Source organism: Linepithema humile, chromosome 3 (genome assembly GCF_040581485.1).
Source record: "Linepithema humile isolate Giens D197 chromosome 3, Lhum_UNIL_v1.0, whole genome shotgun sequence".
In the NCBI taxonomy this organism is placed as follows: domain Eukaryota; kingdom Metazoa; phylum Arthropoda; class Insecta; order Hymenoptera; family Formicidae; genus Linepithema; species Linepithema humile.
Window position 1 is genome coordinate 18,261,943 of NC_090130.1, and position 18,387 is coordinate 18,280,329.

Sequence of the window (18,387 nt, forward strand, 5' to 3'; positions counted from 1 at the left end):
ATTCTCCGTACAGTCATCGCAGTTAATCCAGTCGAAATTCTCATATGCCGCTCGTAAATATCAAATCTGGTCGACGTCCCCTCTAATTAAATCCCTCGCGTTTTCGCGGTATAACGCAGACCCCGTCCCCATTTTCATCTAAAATGGCGAAAAGCTTCATGAAGTGAAGTTACTTTATTGCATTTCAAGAAGCCGATTTGAATTTAAATTTAAATCTAGACAGCGCGCGGCTAGACTCTCGACTCTTCAGGTCTGAATATACGACGGCCGCGCGATAACGCGCTCGCACCTGGAAACATCTTTCCGCCCGCTGTATTTCCGCTCATTTGTCGTAAGGATAATATTTGCCCGGTAGAACGAAAGCTCTCGTCCACGTTCGTTTGTTTCTCTCGTACGCATACAATTATCGGAATTATTCGGAATTTATTTTCCTCGTTCTTGCTCTTCCATATCGGCCGTCGCATAACGCGCATTCCAACGCGATCGATTATTCGTATCCGCGCTGTTTCACGTATTTTATCTATGCACGAGTACAGCGTTTTTTTTTTTTTTTTTTTTTTTATATAAAGAGCTTTTCCGATAAAAGTGCCGATGCTGTACGGAAAAGGAAAGTTGTTATTGAGATAGAATTGTTGAATAACGAAAATTATTTGCATTAAAATTATTGTGAAAAATTGATTGTGACGAAAAGATGTCTGCGAATAATGGAGCTTATTTTTCATTTCGTGAAACATTTTAGTTTAAATTTTTTTGCGCTTTCTCTATCAATCATACCATCAATGCGTTTAGCATGAATGTGAAAATTGTATATAACATATATTTCAAGTTAATCCTTTTCGGCTCTTTCTGGGATTTTATTTGGTATTATTCATTCTCCGCTCATATTATATCTTTTGTGTAAAGTCTGAATCAGTATAACGTATAAAGGCTTAATTCCGATTCTGGCAACGTATTGCAGCTTTCAACTGCAGCTTTACATATTTGATAGCAGGATTAACAAAAGTACGTAGCGAAACAGCTGTATAGTAATGCAAAGAATCTTCGTGGAAAAAAAATGCGGAAAGTATTCAACCGCTTCGAAAATTCTTGCTTTTCTCCGCTTATGAAATAAATATTTAATAAAGGTGAAAAATATCGATAATTAATACGGAAAATAAAAAAATATAAATATGAAAAAAATAGTTAAAGCGATATTACGCGAACCGAGCTCGTAAGTCGAGAGCGGGCGTAACTTTCTCGCGCACGTCAATCGAACATTCTCACACCTGAGTCTCCGAGGCCTACGATAACGTGCACGTAGTTACGCGTGCAGGTCACACACGTATCTCGTGGGAGTGTTCGGCGTAATAGTCTATTGAAGAGTAATCCATTTAGCCGGTAATCAGCATCGAGAGAGTCATCGACCGCGCGCGGCGCGTCTCTCTCTCCTTCTGCGCGCGTCAGTGCAAGTGCATCCGGCAGACCCGAACATATCCGGAATGCCGCCGTAAATACCAATTAAAGCTGTCCACGCCGCCACGGAGATGCACGGCCTGTGCTATCGCCGGATGCATTCCAGCGCCCCTCGAACTCTTCGGCAAGCGTGACTGTGTCACTTTCATGCAAAATTCATAGATGTTATTTTAGAGTTGGCGCGCTGGCGGAAAAACACCGGACATTTTCACGCGTCTCATTGCAATTTATTCTTCCATATATTTCGCGCACGCAATTTTTTATTTATGCAACTCGCCATTCAAAATCGCGAAACAAAAATTGTGAATAGATTAAAACAATTGCTAAATTATTACACCTATTTCTTCGGTCTTTTAATCAAGTTTATAGCGACGGGGCGCTGAAGAACACACAAAAATTTCCCTAAATCCTCCCAAACCCAGAAGCCGTAAAACTTGATCACCGCGTGTTGCTTTTGCCCGGGAAAAAAAAAAGAAATTTACATCCAGCTCGTAAAACTCCCACGACGAACACGCAAATGTCTTATCATTTCGCGCGCGCGCGACTTTGCCGCCGACCATATCGATGGATCCGGCGCAGGAGCAGCATCCTGCGAGTTAACGAAATGGGCGGGAAAGCTGACGGCCGGAGACGGACAAATATAGAGAAAAAGAAAGGAGATAGAAAGAGAAAAAGAAAGAAAGAGAAGGAGAGGAAATGTGAGAGAAAGCTTGTAAGGAAGGCGAGCGAAAGACGGTAGCTCCTTTTTATGATCCCCGTAGGAGCAGCCATATGTAATGCTGAAGAGCGGAGGGAACTTCAGCGGGGACGCGCGCTACGAGGGCTTCTGCATCGACCTGCTGAAGGAGATAGCGCGCATGGTGGGCTTCACTTACAGGATCGAGCTCGTGCCGGACGGCAAGTATGGCGTTTACGATTACGAGACTGGCGAGTGGAACGGGATAGTGCGCCAATTGATGGACAAGGTGAGTGCATGGGCGCGCGCGTGTGCGCGTATCTGTAGCGCATCTCAGGATTAACGCAGACACGCATGAGACCTATTTGGAACGGGAAAGCTTGCTCTTTTGCTTCTACGAACCGCGCTCACTTCACTGCAAGTGGCGATTGTGTCAAAGTGTCATTATTTGCTTCGGATAATCTACGATTTGCAATAAAATTCGGGATAGAATTTTATTTATGATTTCGTGACTTTATGTTGAACGATTTAGTGTCTTTAAGCGTCTGATTTGTGCGAAAGATTTAATAAACAGCTAAAAATATTAACAATTGCTTATAAAGCAAGCAATTTGAATCGAAGATTTTTTAATCGCCAATTATTATACGTGAATATTCAAACACGCATGATCCAAAAACTCACATGACTATATAAATGTGTATATAATTATAGATAAATTTGCTTAGTGCTAATTACAGATTGCTTGCGGGCGTAATTAAAATGAAATTGAGACAAAATTAAATTAAATTAATTTTAAATATTTTAATGTGAATTTACACTTGTTTGAGGCATTAATTCGCTGTTAATAGAAGTACGCGCGTGCATGAAAGGCTCTATGAATCTGACGCAATCAAGCGCTCCATCTTGTAGTCGCCGGATCGTGAAACTTTCGAAAGGACATCATAACTACATGCATACAGGAGAAGCAGTATATACACAGTCTGCTGTGTTATCCTGAGACTGATGAGATCTCACCGTGGTAATATAGTTTAATACACGATGACGGACGCAACAAAGGATAGTTAAGCGAATTTCAACGGAGACAGGGCGCAAGTATTGGCATTTGTGAAGAGATGCACTTCACGTGGAAATATCGATAATATTACCCGCGCAAGGAAATGACGTTGTCCTGCCAATCCCGGCAAACCTTATCGCTCGAGACTCAGTCGTGGCTGTTTATTTTAAAAATTGCACTCCCCGCCTCTCTCACGGAGTTGATCGAAAGATATATTGGAGTTGTCGTCTGAGAAACGCTCGGAAACTCATTAATCACGCAAATTGATAATCGTGTCTTGACGGCGGCACTCCCCCGGGTACAAAGGATTTGCGAGCCGCGTTATCGGAAACCGTGTCTCGTTTTACCGCCGCGCACCGAATTTGCGTATCGAGAGCGAATCGTGTACTTTGCGCTAAACGTAGGCTTAGGCGCGCTGAATGCCACTTCGCTTTTGCAATTCAAATCGAGGACAGATGCGGATATATGCGTGCGACATTCCCCGCATCCACGTGAGGAAAGCGTGAAACTAGCCCACCTATTGCCGTTTACGTCTACATTTCAAGTAGGCGTCAAATGTGCCGGCGCGCGTGCGATTGATTAAGTGGCGCGCATATGCGCGCAATTCTGTTCCACCGAATTTCAATATCCCGCTGATATTTGTAGCAGATTGCAACAGCGACTGCACGCGGCACCGCCGTGATAACAATGTCTCTCGGCGCGCTCGCGTTGCCGAGCACATAGTAGCAAAGATACCGCCGGAAGAGAGAGAGAGAGAGAGAGAGAGAGAGAGAGAGAGAGAGAGAGAGAGAGAGAGAGAGAGAGAGAGAGAGAGAGAGAGAGAGAGAGAGAGAGAGAGAGAGAGAGAGAGAGAGAGAGAGAGAGAGAGAGAGAGAGAGAGAGAGAGAGAGAGAGAGAGAGAGAGAGAGAGAGAGAGAGAGAGAGAGAGAGAGAGAGAGAGAGAGAGAGAGAGAGAGAGAGAGAGAGAGAGAGAGAGAGAGAGAGAGAGAGAGAGAGAGAGAGAGAGAGAGAGAGAGAGAGAGAGAGAGAGAGAGAGAGAGAGAGAGAGAGAGAGAGAGAGAGAGAGAGAGAGAGAGAGAGAGAGAGAGAGAGAGAGAGAGAGAGAGAGAGAGAGAGAGAGAGAGAGAGAGAGAGAGAGAGAGAGAGAGAGAGAGAGAGAGAGAGATCACAGGTAACCCTCAGTTGTAGACTTTGTTGCACGAGTAGTGTCCCGTTGTAAATACACGTAAATCATAGTGATTACACAGCAATCTCATGCGCTTAGTCGCAACAGTAAAAATGATAGAATTTCAGCGCTGCGCACGCAAGGTGGACCGAGACAAACTTGCCGTTTATTTTGCGACGGGCTGATTTGTACAAAAAAATACCGAAACGAGTCAATCTCGTTTACGCGGGGAATGTATGACCGTGATAAATCCAACCAAGTGTTGTTTCATTCCCTCGCTTTCATCCCCGCATAAATCTGCCAGTTGCAAAATAAACGGGATGGAAAATTTTCCGCAGCTCACCCCCCCGTGTTTTGCACTTCTCTCATTAAGATTCGTTAATTGGATTCTAACCAAGAAATAGAGGCGCGGCTTGACACGTCGGACAGGGCAAATAGATCTCCGCACTTTACAGATGAAAATTTCTTTCGAACTGAACAGCGCCTGGCGTTTCGCGGCGAAACACGCTTCTTCGCTCGGCGCGTTTAAAAGCGCGTGTTTTGGGAGAGGGGGGGGGGGGAGAGGCGGACTAAGTAGGATGTAACTAGCCGTGTATATCTAGCGGCGATATCTACATTCCAGAACTACTTTTGTCATAAATCCCGAACTTCGGGATTGGGTTTAGTATCCGGTTGCCGCAGCAGCAGCCCAAGGGCGCACTTTTATCACGATGAATAATGTATAACTCTGTGTGTAACAGAGAAGCTGCGCTCTTGTATAGAAATAATTCCGCGCTTTTCAATGTGATGCGCCGAGGGGCGGTCAGCGCATAATATCATCAGCTTTAGCAAACGGACATTAAAGGGTGCGCTTAATATATCGAAATATATGAAACGCTCATTTAATTTAGAGAAACAGGCGTAAGCGCAAGCGGGATTAAAGGATTTGTTGTCATCGCGTTTGCAACAGAGATGGTACAATTATTCGCGTATAGTCCTGGAATAAAAAAAAAAAAAGCGAAATCACGATAATTAATGATCTAATATCTCTCGATCCGGATCTCGCATTAAGCGCGCGCTGATCGCCGATAGCGATGATGAAACGTATAAATGCGCGCGCACACATATGGATCCGGTATGTCCGGAATGATGAGAAATTGCGATACAAGTCCGCGAAATTTCTCATTTTTGCCAGGACCCGCAGACTGGCGGACGTTACAAAGCGGCCGGCGCTATGTTATCCGGACGGTAGTATTAATTTTGTCAGATGATCATTAATAACGGCTCGCCACCGCGTTGTCCGCGAAAATGTGACGGCGGAATCGAGGACGGGAAAAATGATAAAAAAGCGACCGCGCGTAATATGCCTAGAGGTGGGCATCGTATTTTAGCGACTTAAGCGTAGTTAAGCGGATCGCCCGCGCAGCCAAGACCATTCGCAGCTAAGAATGTCAAAGCATTAGTCGGCGCCTCGTCTAATTAGCGGCGCTTTAATTAACATACATATTTCCGAGTCCCCCTAAAACTGAACCGTTATCGTCCCTGTTTATGTTTTCGTATGAATTTGCATTTCTGCAATTTTTCTTCTCTCGACGATATTACGGAGCGAATTATCTTTCTAGATGGAAATATTATTCTATATTAAAATACAACGCTTTTTAATACAACTCTTTTTTTTTTGCACGATCTAATGCAACAAGTTGAAATATTCGTTGACATACAAAATATGTAAAATTGTTACGGGGAATATTAATTTCTCTCGCGCGAATTCTTTTCAAAAGAATGATGTATTGATATTTTGTTTTTATTTGGCAACGTTGATAAATGGAATATCGTTTGTCGGCTACCCGAGTGAAGGTAACAATGCTCAAAAATGAATGAGTGAAATGAAAAAGAGAGCTCGCTCAGAACGTATCGCCGTCGTTATGGAAATTATTAATCGACAAGAGAGATTTTCGACAAAGGTATTAAACAAATAATACATCGCGTGTATAAATATATCGGGTATTTGCGCATTCATAATTCCACGTAAAATTGATATCGTTACTTTTTCCGATATATTATCTCGGTTTAGGTCTATTAGCATTCAGCGCGTTCCCCGCCGACACGTCGATGCGTGAAAACAGCATCGCTCGTACATTCATAAACGATTGACGGCTACGATGCATTGCGACTCCGCAATGGCGCCATGCTGTCATCGCACGAGAGCATGCCGCAACAAATTATTGCGACTGTCATCGGGTTGCACAGGGCGGTGATGTAAATCACTCGCGAATTAGTGACGCCACGACTCCGAAATATCTTTCGCAGGATGAACCGCTGCCGTTTTACGCAACGTCGACCGTTTCAGCTGTTCACTGTACGAGAAACCTATCGATTGAATCTCTCTCGTTCACACTTAATCCGTCGACAATCGCAATTTATAATTATCACTTTTTTGTGTTTAAAAAAAAAAAAAAAAAAAAAAAAAAAAAAACCAACGTATTTCTGATGAATTTATGGATAAAAATAAGCTTTTTTTTTTATTCGCGAAAAATTATATTTATTGAAACGCAAGATAAATATCTGGAAAAACTGTAGTTGTAAATAAATAAATACAACAGTTTTATTTTTGGATCAACAAATACGCGAACAACAAATCATCACGAGAGAGATACTCGTGTAATACCTCTTCGTATAGTATGCATTGCACGATCGATTGCAGTCTAGTTACGACTTACCATAGATATGTAAGAATAAACATTACATGCTGCGATGGAAATTGGCGTTCGCGAGTACGAGAAACGCGCCGGCATAAATCGCGTTTCGCCGACGTCGCGCGATAAAATTGTCGCGCACGTTTACGTACAAGCTCTCTTACGAAAGAATATGCAACGTATCGCGGCGCGCGTATGTAGAGCGCGCGAGTACGCGCGAGGAAAAGACAAGAGAATTCCCTATCGGGTGCATTTCCAGCCGGAGATATCCGCGCGCTCGCTGTGTGTGCAGTGCAAGCCGGGAATAAATCTATCCGGACTGCGCCACCGCGTAGCAAGTGCTACGCCTCGCAGAAGCTGAAAAAGCAGCTGGATATCGCGACGGAAGTGCGTATATGCACGCTGAGGTCTTCTCGTCAGGCGGCATCGTCGAATCGGGCACGGCGTTTTCGCTCGACTGCGTCAGCTATTTCCGCGCCGCGCGCGTCTAACTAATCTCGAGCACCTGCTGAACCGACAAGGTGGACAAATCAGACGCAGCTCGATTCAGCAGAATTAGAGCAGTCTTCTCAACATATTTTTCTTATTAATATTTATCTCTTTTTTTTTATTTGCAGAAGGCTGATCTCGCCGTCGGTTCGATGACGATCAACTACGCGCGCGAAAGTGTCATCGACTTCACGAAGCCGTTCATGAATTTGGGCATCTCCATCCTCTTCAAGGTAAGTGAAGATTCGCATCTCGTCCGTGCCGCTCGGCGGTACCGCACGTTAAACGCCCGAAATTTATCTTGTTACAAGATAGCAATTATCTGCGCGTCCGACTCAGCCCCGGAGCGTCGCGCGTTTAAACGAGCTATCCTGCATAAGCCACCCTTAATCCTCTCCTCCCCTGTGTTTGAAATGGCGTCACTCAGATAACTCATATTTTTATTTCATCCCGGTGCATTGTTGTCGGCGGAGATCTTGATTCTTTCACTCGTCCAGCTTTGTTAGTTTTTTCGTTTCGCGTATTTTTCTATGCTGCGCATCTGTTATTCTTATTTGCTTTTTTGCGCCGTCGTACATTCCTCTCTGTTGTTGTTGAGCTATTTTTATTTGGCAGTCGGCGCTCGCGCTCAAGAATCACCGCAATTTCGATAAAAGTTTCGCAACATACAATAAAAATTTCTGTCGATATCTCTCTTGTCTTGATATTTTTTTTTTTTTTTTAACTCACGTCTATTATTACGAAGCGAAATAGCAGATAATGACGGGCATAATATCGTACGTATACGGTTGATTTTTTTCTTATCACGGTTTACCTTTTGCTTTATAACAGGTTTACTGGCGAGGGATAATTTTGTCTAACAAGTGTAGATAATGCCATCAGTAATGGAGAGCCGCTATCCATATGACTGTAATTCCGCGTCTGACTTTGGTACCGGCTGACCATAACTAGCTCTTATCTACTTACTCGTGAAACAACCATTGCTTGATAACGTTCATGTCCACATAATACCTTCGTATTTTACTGAAATAGCCAATTAGTAGTTGAATGTAAATACCGAACGTGTATAAAAGGCCGTAGTAGTTACTAACTATACGTAACAGTAGTTAGAGACTAGCATGGTCAGACGCAACTCCCTCACATATCGGACTTTAATATGAGATTCGTACACATTCTAAATGAAAACTAAACGATCTATATATACATGTATTTTATTTACAGCTTTACAATATATAAATCACCATTATCCAAGCAATTTGGAATTATTTATTTATAAAAATAATTAATTGCAATATTTATTATTAATGCAAAGATTTTAAATAAAAGGTATTTTATATGAATAAATTAAAATTATTATGAAATAATTTTAGAAAAATTACAGTAAAATAATATAATTTAATCATTTTAATAAAATTATTTCACAAATAATTTTAATTAAATACAATATATGTACGTATATCGTTATTATTTTTCTAAATCGTTTACTCTTATGCTTTTGCAAATTGTCGATACAATGATAAAAAAATATTATCCGGTGCTTTCGGCAAATTCTCGTTAACTCGTTTCGGTTATAAGATAGCGTTATGATGGTAATATCCCGGCGCCTGACGTTGCACTCGCGCGCATCAACGTGCACACGTGTGTTCACGCTTATAACGGCGTAGCACGTGTCGTGTGATCGACGTAGGTGAGACAGGCAGACTAATTAGAGCCGCTCGCAAGTGATGGCGCGTAGATGATTTAATAATCGGAATATGTATCATCGATCGGCTTATGCGCCAAATTAGCGAACCGATTAATTCGATATTTGTTCGACGAGCTGTTTCCTCATCACCCGCTTTCTCCCTCTTGTTTCTCTTCTCTTCCCTTCTTTCATCTGCCCCTTCCCTATATCTATTCTGACTCTGCCTCTTCCCCACCTTATCGCTCGTGAAGCTTTAATTATTCTCGCAGTGTCTCGAGAGTTTCTGCCGACTCGCGGATGCCATCCGCGATCGATCCGTGCGACAGTACGGGAATCTCCCCGAAGTTTCGACTCGCGACTAAATAATTCGAAATGCTGGATCCACGGAGTTAACTTCTCTCGGGCAGCTGCACTTTATGCCGTAACGAGCGACGGTGGGATTCGCTTACTCCGAAGTTAATAATAGTATCGCCCGAGTAGTGCGCACCGCACCCGCGGCGGAGGGGAGCCGGAACGATATCTGTCGGAGAAGTTAATTTCTCGAGCTTTTGTAATAAAATTTTCGCGACGAGATCGCCCCGCTCCATTGGGCCGGGATCGCTTCCGCTTCCGTTCATCTCTAATTTCTCGGCTTCCCGCAGAAAACCCGGACATTCGGACCGATGAAATTTACGGGACGGCCGTTCCGGATCTTCGCTTTCGTTAAATTTTTTTTTTTTTTTTTTTTTTTTTTTTTTTCTTTCTTTCTTTCTTTCTTTCTTTCTTTAGTCCAGTTCTATTCGAGCATGCTTCAGAGAATAAAGGTACAATTTTCTTCGGTGATATATGTGTCATTGTTGCTATCAAGCTAAGCATTATTAAGCATTATAATAGAGACGACGCAATTCATCTATGAAAAGCCGATAAAATTAATCATTCTCTTTTTACAATAATTGATAATCCAATAAATTTTGTTGCTGTCAGACTGCTGTGGTAATACCGAAGTTAAAGTATCAGCACTATTAAACGCCATTTATCATTAAGTAATAGAGGCAACGTATATTATCCATCGAAAAATCGATAAATTTAATCATTCTTCCTTTGCAATAATTAATAATCCGGTGGAGACTTTACTTGATAGATTGCTCTTAAATTATAATACATCATTTTTACTTATTCGTTGATACAAGCGGTCTCTTGAATATAAGCTATGCAAAAAAATTTGCTATGCACGAATTTTTATTCACTAATTAAAATCTGAATTTGATTATGTGCACATAAAAATGCCTCAACACATTATGCAATATTAAGATAATTAACAAATTAAGGAATTGATTAAATTTAAAAATCTGAAATTTTTTTTTTAATTTAAATTTAATTAAAATCTATTTGAATAGATAGTTGCAAATAAAAACTGCAGTTTTAACATCTTTTTTGCTATACATGTTTTTTTGCTGTCTGTAAGATGTACGGGTTTAAAAATTTAATCGGTTCTTTTATTTTTCATGGATTATTTATTCAATCTAAAACGTGCGTATTGTCATAATCTTCTGTGACATTGTATTAGCTTTATCGCAGTCAATACATAGGTAATTGTAACAATGATAATAGATACAAAGCCAATTGCACATATTGCCTATCCGAACATCCTCGGCGACGCTAATGCTCGAACTTGGAACGAAATCGTTCATCTCAGCTCGGCTGCTTAATGAAGATAATTAAGCGAATCACTGTTATGCAGTCAAGCGGCAGTGACGTGGTAATCTCCCATTGCGAATGGCTGCGGAATTAATTGTAGACTGCGTATTACACTTGATAGAGTCCTTATAAGATTCTTGCTCAAATCCCATTGAATCTGATTCATGATATTTAATAAATTCAATTGTATAGTATAAACAAAAAAACCGACAAATTAATATCATCCGAACAATTGTTATCAGACGTCGATTATTTATCGAAACATTTATCGTCGCGTTAATGCGGAATTGCTGCGGAATACTCGTCGCACAATTACATTTGCAACGAAACGGCGAGGCGTGAAAAACCCGATAAGTGGACCTCTCATAAATTGATTAAAACGATGAAAGCTTTTTCGCCGCGCTGATGATGATAGCTCGCCTTCCAATGCAGACCGAAGACTCGTTTTCGCTCTAGAGGGATTTTCCTCCGAAGAGGGAGAAGGCGCACAGTCTCTTTTCGCTGATTGCACCAATCGACATTGGCCGGCACGAGCGCGCTTTCTAATTAATGTAAGACGATCATTTAATTGCAATTAATGTTGCAGCCGGTAACCGTTTTTACTCGCAAAGCGTCCTTTAATCATCCCGCCACTTTCATTCATTGCGATTCCACATGATTGCCGTGCTTGCTCTACCTATTATACCTGAATAAATACGTGATAAACCAATTCGGTAATTCGTCAGAATTAATTTTTCGCGCACGTGCATTTTACATCTATGCATTTTGCAAATTCCACTAAATTCTCTATCTCTCTTTGTCGTTGTCAATGCCAGCAACGGTGCTTACAGCTCAGTTTTTTTCTCTTCGGAATCGACATCTGCTCTCAAGAGTGAGTTTTAAATTTTGCATTAGCTAATGTCGTCCACACAAAACCTGTCGGTGGCACATTGTCGAACTACATGCATTGTATTTTTTGTTACTTGCGTTTTTTACATTGCGTTAAACATATTTAATTGCGAAAATTTCAGCGAAAGTACAATTGAGAAAATAATAATTGCAATTTACTTTACTTGCAATCAATGCAAGTAAAGTAAATTCTGTGATTATTATTTTAAAGACGGTAATTGATTTTATTATTGTCATGCGCTGGATGCTAATTGAGATAGTTAATTAACAACTCAATTACTCATACAAAATTTCTTTGATCGTCATTAGTACACGTGAATAATATATGTATATGTATCTTACTAATTCAATTAAACCATAATAATAAATTACTTTATGCATATAATAATAAAATAAAATTATTCAAAGAAGTATAAACATTTCCAACGATAAGTTTTATGATTTTCTCATTTAGATATTAATTTTCCAATGAAAAGTATAATCAAATTTTTCGCAGGTACCAATCAGTCATCAGGCGCGACTCTTCTCTTTCATGAATCCATTGGCAATCGAGATCTGGCTGTACGTGCTGGCGGCGTACGTCTTGGTGTCAGTGACGATGTTCGTCGTGGCACGATTCAGCCCCTACGAGTGGAACAATCCGCATCCATGCCACGCCGAACCTGAAGTCGTCGAGAACCAGTTTTCCTTATCGAACAGTTTCTGGTTCACCATCGGAACTCTCATGCAGCAGGGCAGCGATTTAAATCCCAAGGTATGTTTTTTTATTCGATAACTTTACGCTTGAATACATACTTGTATTCATTAGTAACATAACACACATACGAGGTAAAGTACAAAATTGTGGTTTCCTTTTAGCATCCCAAATAGATGAAAGTAATAAAATCATTATATTATATTGATAAACGCAGCAATTAATTTCATCGACAAGCTTATCTATTCCGCTTTTATCTACATGTAATAATATACGCAATAATTCTAGTAATAACTCTCATAATAGTGCACTCGTATAATGTAAAGTACATTGTCACGTTTCATGCTAATGAATGAAACAATCACAATCACAAAATGATAATGCTGCTTGATTTCAATTTTCGTGACATTGTGAATATTTCCGACGATAATTATTTAGTAATTTTTTGGCCTAAACTATTATCATCCTAATACCGATGCTATTACGCATATTGCCTCTACTCGGAGCGATTATCTACTTGACATCTTCAGAATCTTCCGCTTTGCAATCTTCTTAGCGAAGAACACGGACGTTTCTATCAGAGAAATTTCTAGTTTTCATTTGCAGACTTCAGCTTTTGAATTAGTTTTCAAACATTCAGAATTCCATTCACCGAAGTGAAACACGATAATTCCTGAAACGGCTGGAATATATAGAAAATACGTGAGAAAGTAGCGGATCTCCAACGTGATGGGAAATTAACGTTAATGTAGTTTTGAAATGTTATTACGAGCTGCATCTCAATCGCAAATTTTTACTATTATATGATATTTCAAAAAAATTGGGACAAAGGTAATAAATTAATTCAGCAGCATCTATTATATAACTTCGAAAATTTCGATTGGAAAGTGTTCGATCAATGAGTTTTCGATTGTGATTCTATTCGTGTTTGTAAAGGCAGGCGTATTAACAGAAAGAATCTTGTATTCGTTCTAAACAATATATTTTACTTGAAAGTCGTTACAAGAAGAATGGTCTCAAGCCGAGACAATTAAAGAAGACAAAAACGGTAGTAGCGTGACTATATATTATTAACCGAAAGTGTGTGTGAAGCGAAAAACACGCCCCACTTCGTAGTAAAAAGTAACTTATTATAGAGAGCGCTGCTCGCGCTTTGACCGGCAATATAAACGCAGGAATAAACATCTTCAATCCTCCCGCTTTCCTGCGTTCAATTTCAGCATGTTGATGCATTTCATGTGGGAAATTTTGTTTAAACCCTTCGTCATCATGTCAGTTGGATTTTCGTTTGATGGAATATATGCGACTTTTACTAATCCATTTTCCACGTTTTCCCTGGCGATGTGATACGATATATCAATATGTTTTGTTCTGCTCTTTTCTATCCTATTCCTTGAATAATCTATAGCTGCTCTGTTGTCGCAGTATAAATTTATTGTTCCGCCTGAAAAGTAGTCAGTTAGTGTTAATTCTTTAATGAACATTTCGCACCATAGTCCTTCCTTTACAGCATTTGCCATGGCGATGTACTCCGCCTCCATGGTAGATGTAGCTAAACTTCTTTGCTTGGACGAGCGCCAATTTATCATATTTTTTCCTATACATACAATTAAGCCTGAAAAGGAATGCCTATGATCTATATCTCCAGCCCAGTCTGCATCACAGTACATGTTTAGGTTGATCTTTCCACCGTGTTTGTACGTTATGCCGTAGTCCTTGGTACCCGCTAGGTATCTAAGTATATGCTTTGCCTCATTCCAGTGCACTTCTCCCGGATTTACGTTATATTGCGACAGCTTCGTTGTTGCAAACAGAATGTCCGGTCTAGAGTTTAAAGCTAGGTACATTAATGACCCTATTAATTCTCTATATGGCATTCGAGCCATTTCTTCTACTTCTTTCGCTGTTATTGGTCCGTCCTTTGATGTCAGCACAACGCCAGGCTCCAGAGGTGTTTTAGCTGTTCGACACTCCGTCATATTGAATCTTTTTAAAAGTTGTTCTATGTATGTTTTTTGTGACAACTTTATTTCTCCTTTTGAGTTTCTTTGTATTTTTACGCCCAAAACGTGCTTCATTTCGCCAAGGTCTTTTACTTCATAGACTTTTGAGATCTCATTTGTAATTTGAGTGATCGAATCAGGATCTCGCGCAAATATAAACATGTCGTCTACATATACAATTATCACTGTCCATTCTTCTCTTAGATAAGTACAGTTTGACGATTTTAATCTTTTGAAACCTTGCTTCAATAGAAAATTGTCCAGTTCTCTATTCCAATTTCTTCCGGATTGTTTTAGCCCATAAATAGGTCGCAATAGTCTTACGATTTTCGCTGATTCATCATTATACGTTGGCGGTAAACGCATATAAATTTCTTCGTCCAGTCGGCCATACAAATAAGCGCATTTTACGTCAACATGTCGGGTATGCCATTTGAATTCCGCCGTTAATGCTAATAGAAACCTTAATACTGAAAAACTCGATACGGGGCAATATGTTTCCTCATAGTCGATCCCCCTTTTTTGTGAATATCCTTGAGCGACCAGTCTAGCTTTGTATCTCGCGACTTTTCCTTCGGAGTCTCTTTTTATTTTGTATACCCATTTGCTACCCACAGCGGTTTTTCCTTTTGGTAGTTCAGTTATATGCCACGTGTTTCTGTTTTCTAGGCTGTCCAATTCTTCTCGCATAGCGTTTTTCCATTCGCTTGCTTGCGGTGAACCTATCGCTTCAGATAAGTTCTTCGGCTCTAATATTTCTACCAGATTTGCTTCGACTGTACTGTCGTTATCATCAGACTCAAAATCACTATGTGGTCCCGTGTCGATGTCTTTTGGTTTGCCCTTGCGTCCATACGGATTTCTAATAATTTTTCTTGGTCTGCTTCTTTTCTTAATTTCCTCTGAGTTCTGTGCCCCCGCTGTCTTCTTGTTTGTATTGCCTTGTATTGTGCTTACATTATCTTCTTGCAATGTTTCTGCCAGCGCATCTGATCGTTTTTCTGGAAATTCCATCGTTTTTGACTCTCGGTTAGTATCGTGAATTTCATCTTCTGAACTGCTCTCGTCATATCTCCAGTTTTGAATGCTCTCCTTGTAAATCCATTCATATCCGACCTTATCTTCTGCAAATTTTGCGTGCTTAGTCGTAATGACATCTTGTATTTCTGGACACCATAGTCTATAGCCTTTCGTACGACTGCTATAACCGACGAAGATACATTTAGCTGCCCTTTTATCTAGTTTGTTTCTTCCTTGTCTGGGCAAACGCGCGTACGCCAAACAACCATAAGCTCTTAAATGCCGTACACTCGGTACGTGTCCCGTCCATATGGCTAATGGCACTTCGTTATCTATTCCACTGTGGCAGACTCTATTTTTGATGTACGCGGCTGTTGTGACGCTTCTGCCCAAAACTTTTGCGGTAGGGAGGCTGATGCAAGCATTGATCTTGTCATGTCCAATATTGTTCTGTTGATTCTCTCCGCGATGCCGTTCATTTGTGGCGTTTCCACGTTTGACGTCTCATGTTTTATTCCTAATTCTCTGAAATAGTTTTCCAATTCTTTATTGCAAAATTCCAGACCGTTATCGGTTCTGAATCTTTTTATTTTTCTGCTTTGTTGTCTTTCAACTCTTGATATGTAATTTTTTATGTGCGTTTTTGCTTCGTCTTTTGTTTTCATACACCTGACAATTGTTTTTCGTGAGAAGTCGTCAGTGAATGTAATAAAATATCTACTGCCTCCAAATGAATTAACCGGCATTGGTCCACATACATCGGAGTGAATCAATTCACACACCTGTCTTGATTGTCGTTCCTTTAGTTTCTTGCATGGAAGTTTTGTTGCTTTTCCGACACGGCATGCGTCGCAAGAAAAATCGGCATTTTTGGCATTGTTTAGACCTCTCACTTTATTCGACTCCGCCATGCTTATGATAGTGCGATGACTTGTGTGACAAAAACGTTGGTGCCATAATTCATCCATACCTACATTTAGGGCGTGCGATTCTACTGAATTATAGCTTTTTGCATCTACTTCTGCCTTGATTACGTATAGATCATTTTTTCTGTATGCTTCGCAGATGGCTTTTCCGGTGATGACATTCTTGATTTTTGCTTTTCCCCTTTCGAACACGAGGATTTTGTTCTTTTTTTCAATTTGTGAGACGGACAATAGATTTTTGCGAATATCTGGAACATAGTACACATTATGTAATTTTACGTTATTTTCCTTACCTTGAACCAAAGTTTTCAAAAATATGTTTCCTATGCCCTTTGCTTTTAAATTTGCTCCGCTCTGTCTTTTGGGGTCGGCTGCCGTGTTCACCGTTTCCGAATCCAGCTCGCGAAAATCCGTGAACCACTCCTTTCTTCGGCAGACATGATGCGTACTCCCGCTGTCCAGTAGCCATACGTCGTCTATTTCCAAATTGTTTATTGACAGTAGAAATGCATCGTAATCTTTTTTTGATTTTTGCTCTTGTTTTCTTCGCCCTCTATCGAATTTCGAACGGCAATCCTTAGCAAAGTGTCCACTCTTTTTACATTTAAAGCATATAACAGTTTTATTCTTGTTATCAGTACGCGACTTATTTTTCTTATCTTCTGATCCTCCGTCAACGTGAAGGGCTTCTTTGGATAATTCGCCTTCGGCAACTTCTCTTGCTGCTCTTCTATTGTATTCAGCTAAGAGTACTCTTTTTATTTCAGCAGAGGTAAACTTATCATCCGGCAGGTTTGCCAATGTCATATTTAGATTTTCGTAGCTATCTGGAAGACCTGACAATAGAGTGTATGCTAGATCCTCGTCACTTACCTCCGCCCCGGCTTCTCGTAGGTTGGTCGCAGCGATTTTGGCTCTCGCTAGGTAATTTGGCATGTTCTCATCATCTTTCATTTTTAGATGATAGAATTCCTTTTTTAATTGCATAATTCTTACCCTTGACTTTGGCTGGTGAACCTGTTCCAATACAATACAAGCGTCATGTGCACTTACACATTCTTCTATGTGCACTTGTTGCTCATCATCTACATTTAGTCCTATCGCTGCTATTGCTTTATTTTCATTTGCGATATGCGCTGCTCTCTGCGTTTCCGTGGCGTTTAGGCTTAACTCGACTCTGTTCAGCACGTAATCCAGTAGTCCCTTGCCTCTTAAGTACCACTTCATCTCAATCTTCCATGAACGATAATTGTTGTTCGAGAGTTTAGTCACTCGATTGTCGCTTGATCCTTCTTTATTCATTTTTGCGTGGATACCTTTTTTTTTGTTCGACAGTGAATGTTCAACACTACTTGTTTCGCCTTATATTTTTGTAGGTTAAGTAACGCAATGCTACGTGCCTGGGCCCATAACCAATGTAAAGGCAGGCGTATTAACAGAAAGAATCTTGTATTCGTTCTAAACAATATATTTTACTTGAAAGTCGTTACAAGAAGAATGGTCTCAAGCCGAGACAATTAAAGAAGACAAAAACGGTAGTAGCGTGACTATATATTATTAACCGAAAGTGTGTGTGAAGCGAAAAACACGCCCCACTTCGTAGTAAAAAGTAACTTATTATAGAGAGCGCTGCTCGCGCTTTGACCGGCAATATAAACGCAGGAATAAACATTTTCAGTGTTTTTGTGAATAACAATGACAGAAAAATTGACGCATTCCGATAAAAAAATGAATGAAATAAAAAGTAAAACAACCTGCATTTACTGCAAACCGTATGAATCATATGTAAAAATGATATCTATAATTAATAAAATGACGCTCTCTTATGATGAATTTATTTGATTTTTACGATGATTTATTTATGATGAAGCATTATGTATCACATAAACATTTCTTGAACAAACATAATTTTAGAATTTAAACTGATATATTTCACCGACAATTAATATATTACATTCGGAGCCTTTTACAAAAATTATAATAA

General features: G+C 40.2%; 1 protein-coding gene across 1 annotated transcript; it reads left to right on the forward strand.

Moving 5' to 3' along the window:
- The first annotated feature begins 1,547 nt into the window (after positions 1–1,547).
- Positions 1,548–8,186, forward strand: LOC136998401 (glutamate receptor ionotropic, kainate 2-like). The gene is made up of 2 exons (XM_067350976.1): positions 1,548–2,417; positions 7,640–8,186. The coding sequence occupies exons 1-2, from the start codon at positions 2,229–2,231 to the stop codon at positions 7,940–7,942; spliced, it is 492 nt and encodes a 163-aa protein (XP_067207077.1). The 5' UTR covers positions 1,548–2,228; the 3' UTR covers positions 7,943–8,186.
- The last annotated feature ends 10,201 nt before the right edge of the window (positions 8,187–18,387 follow it).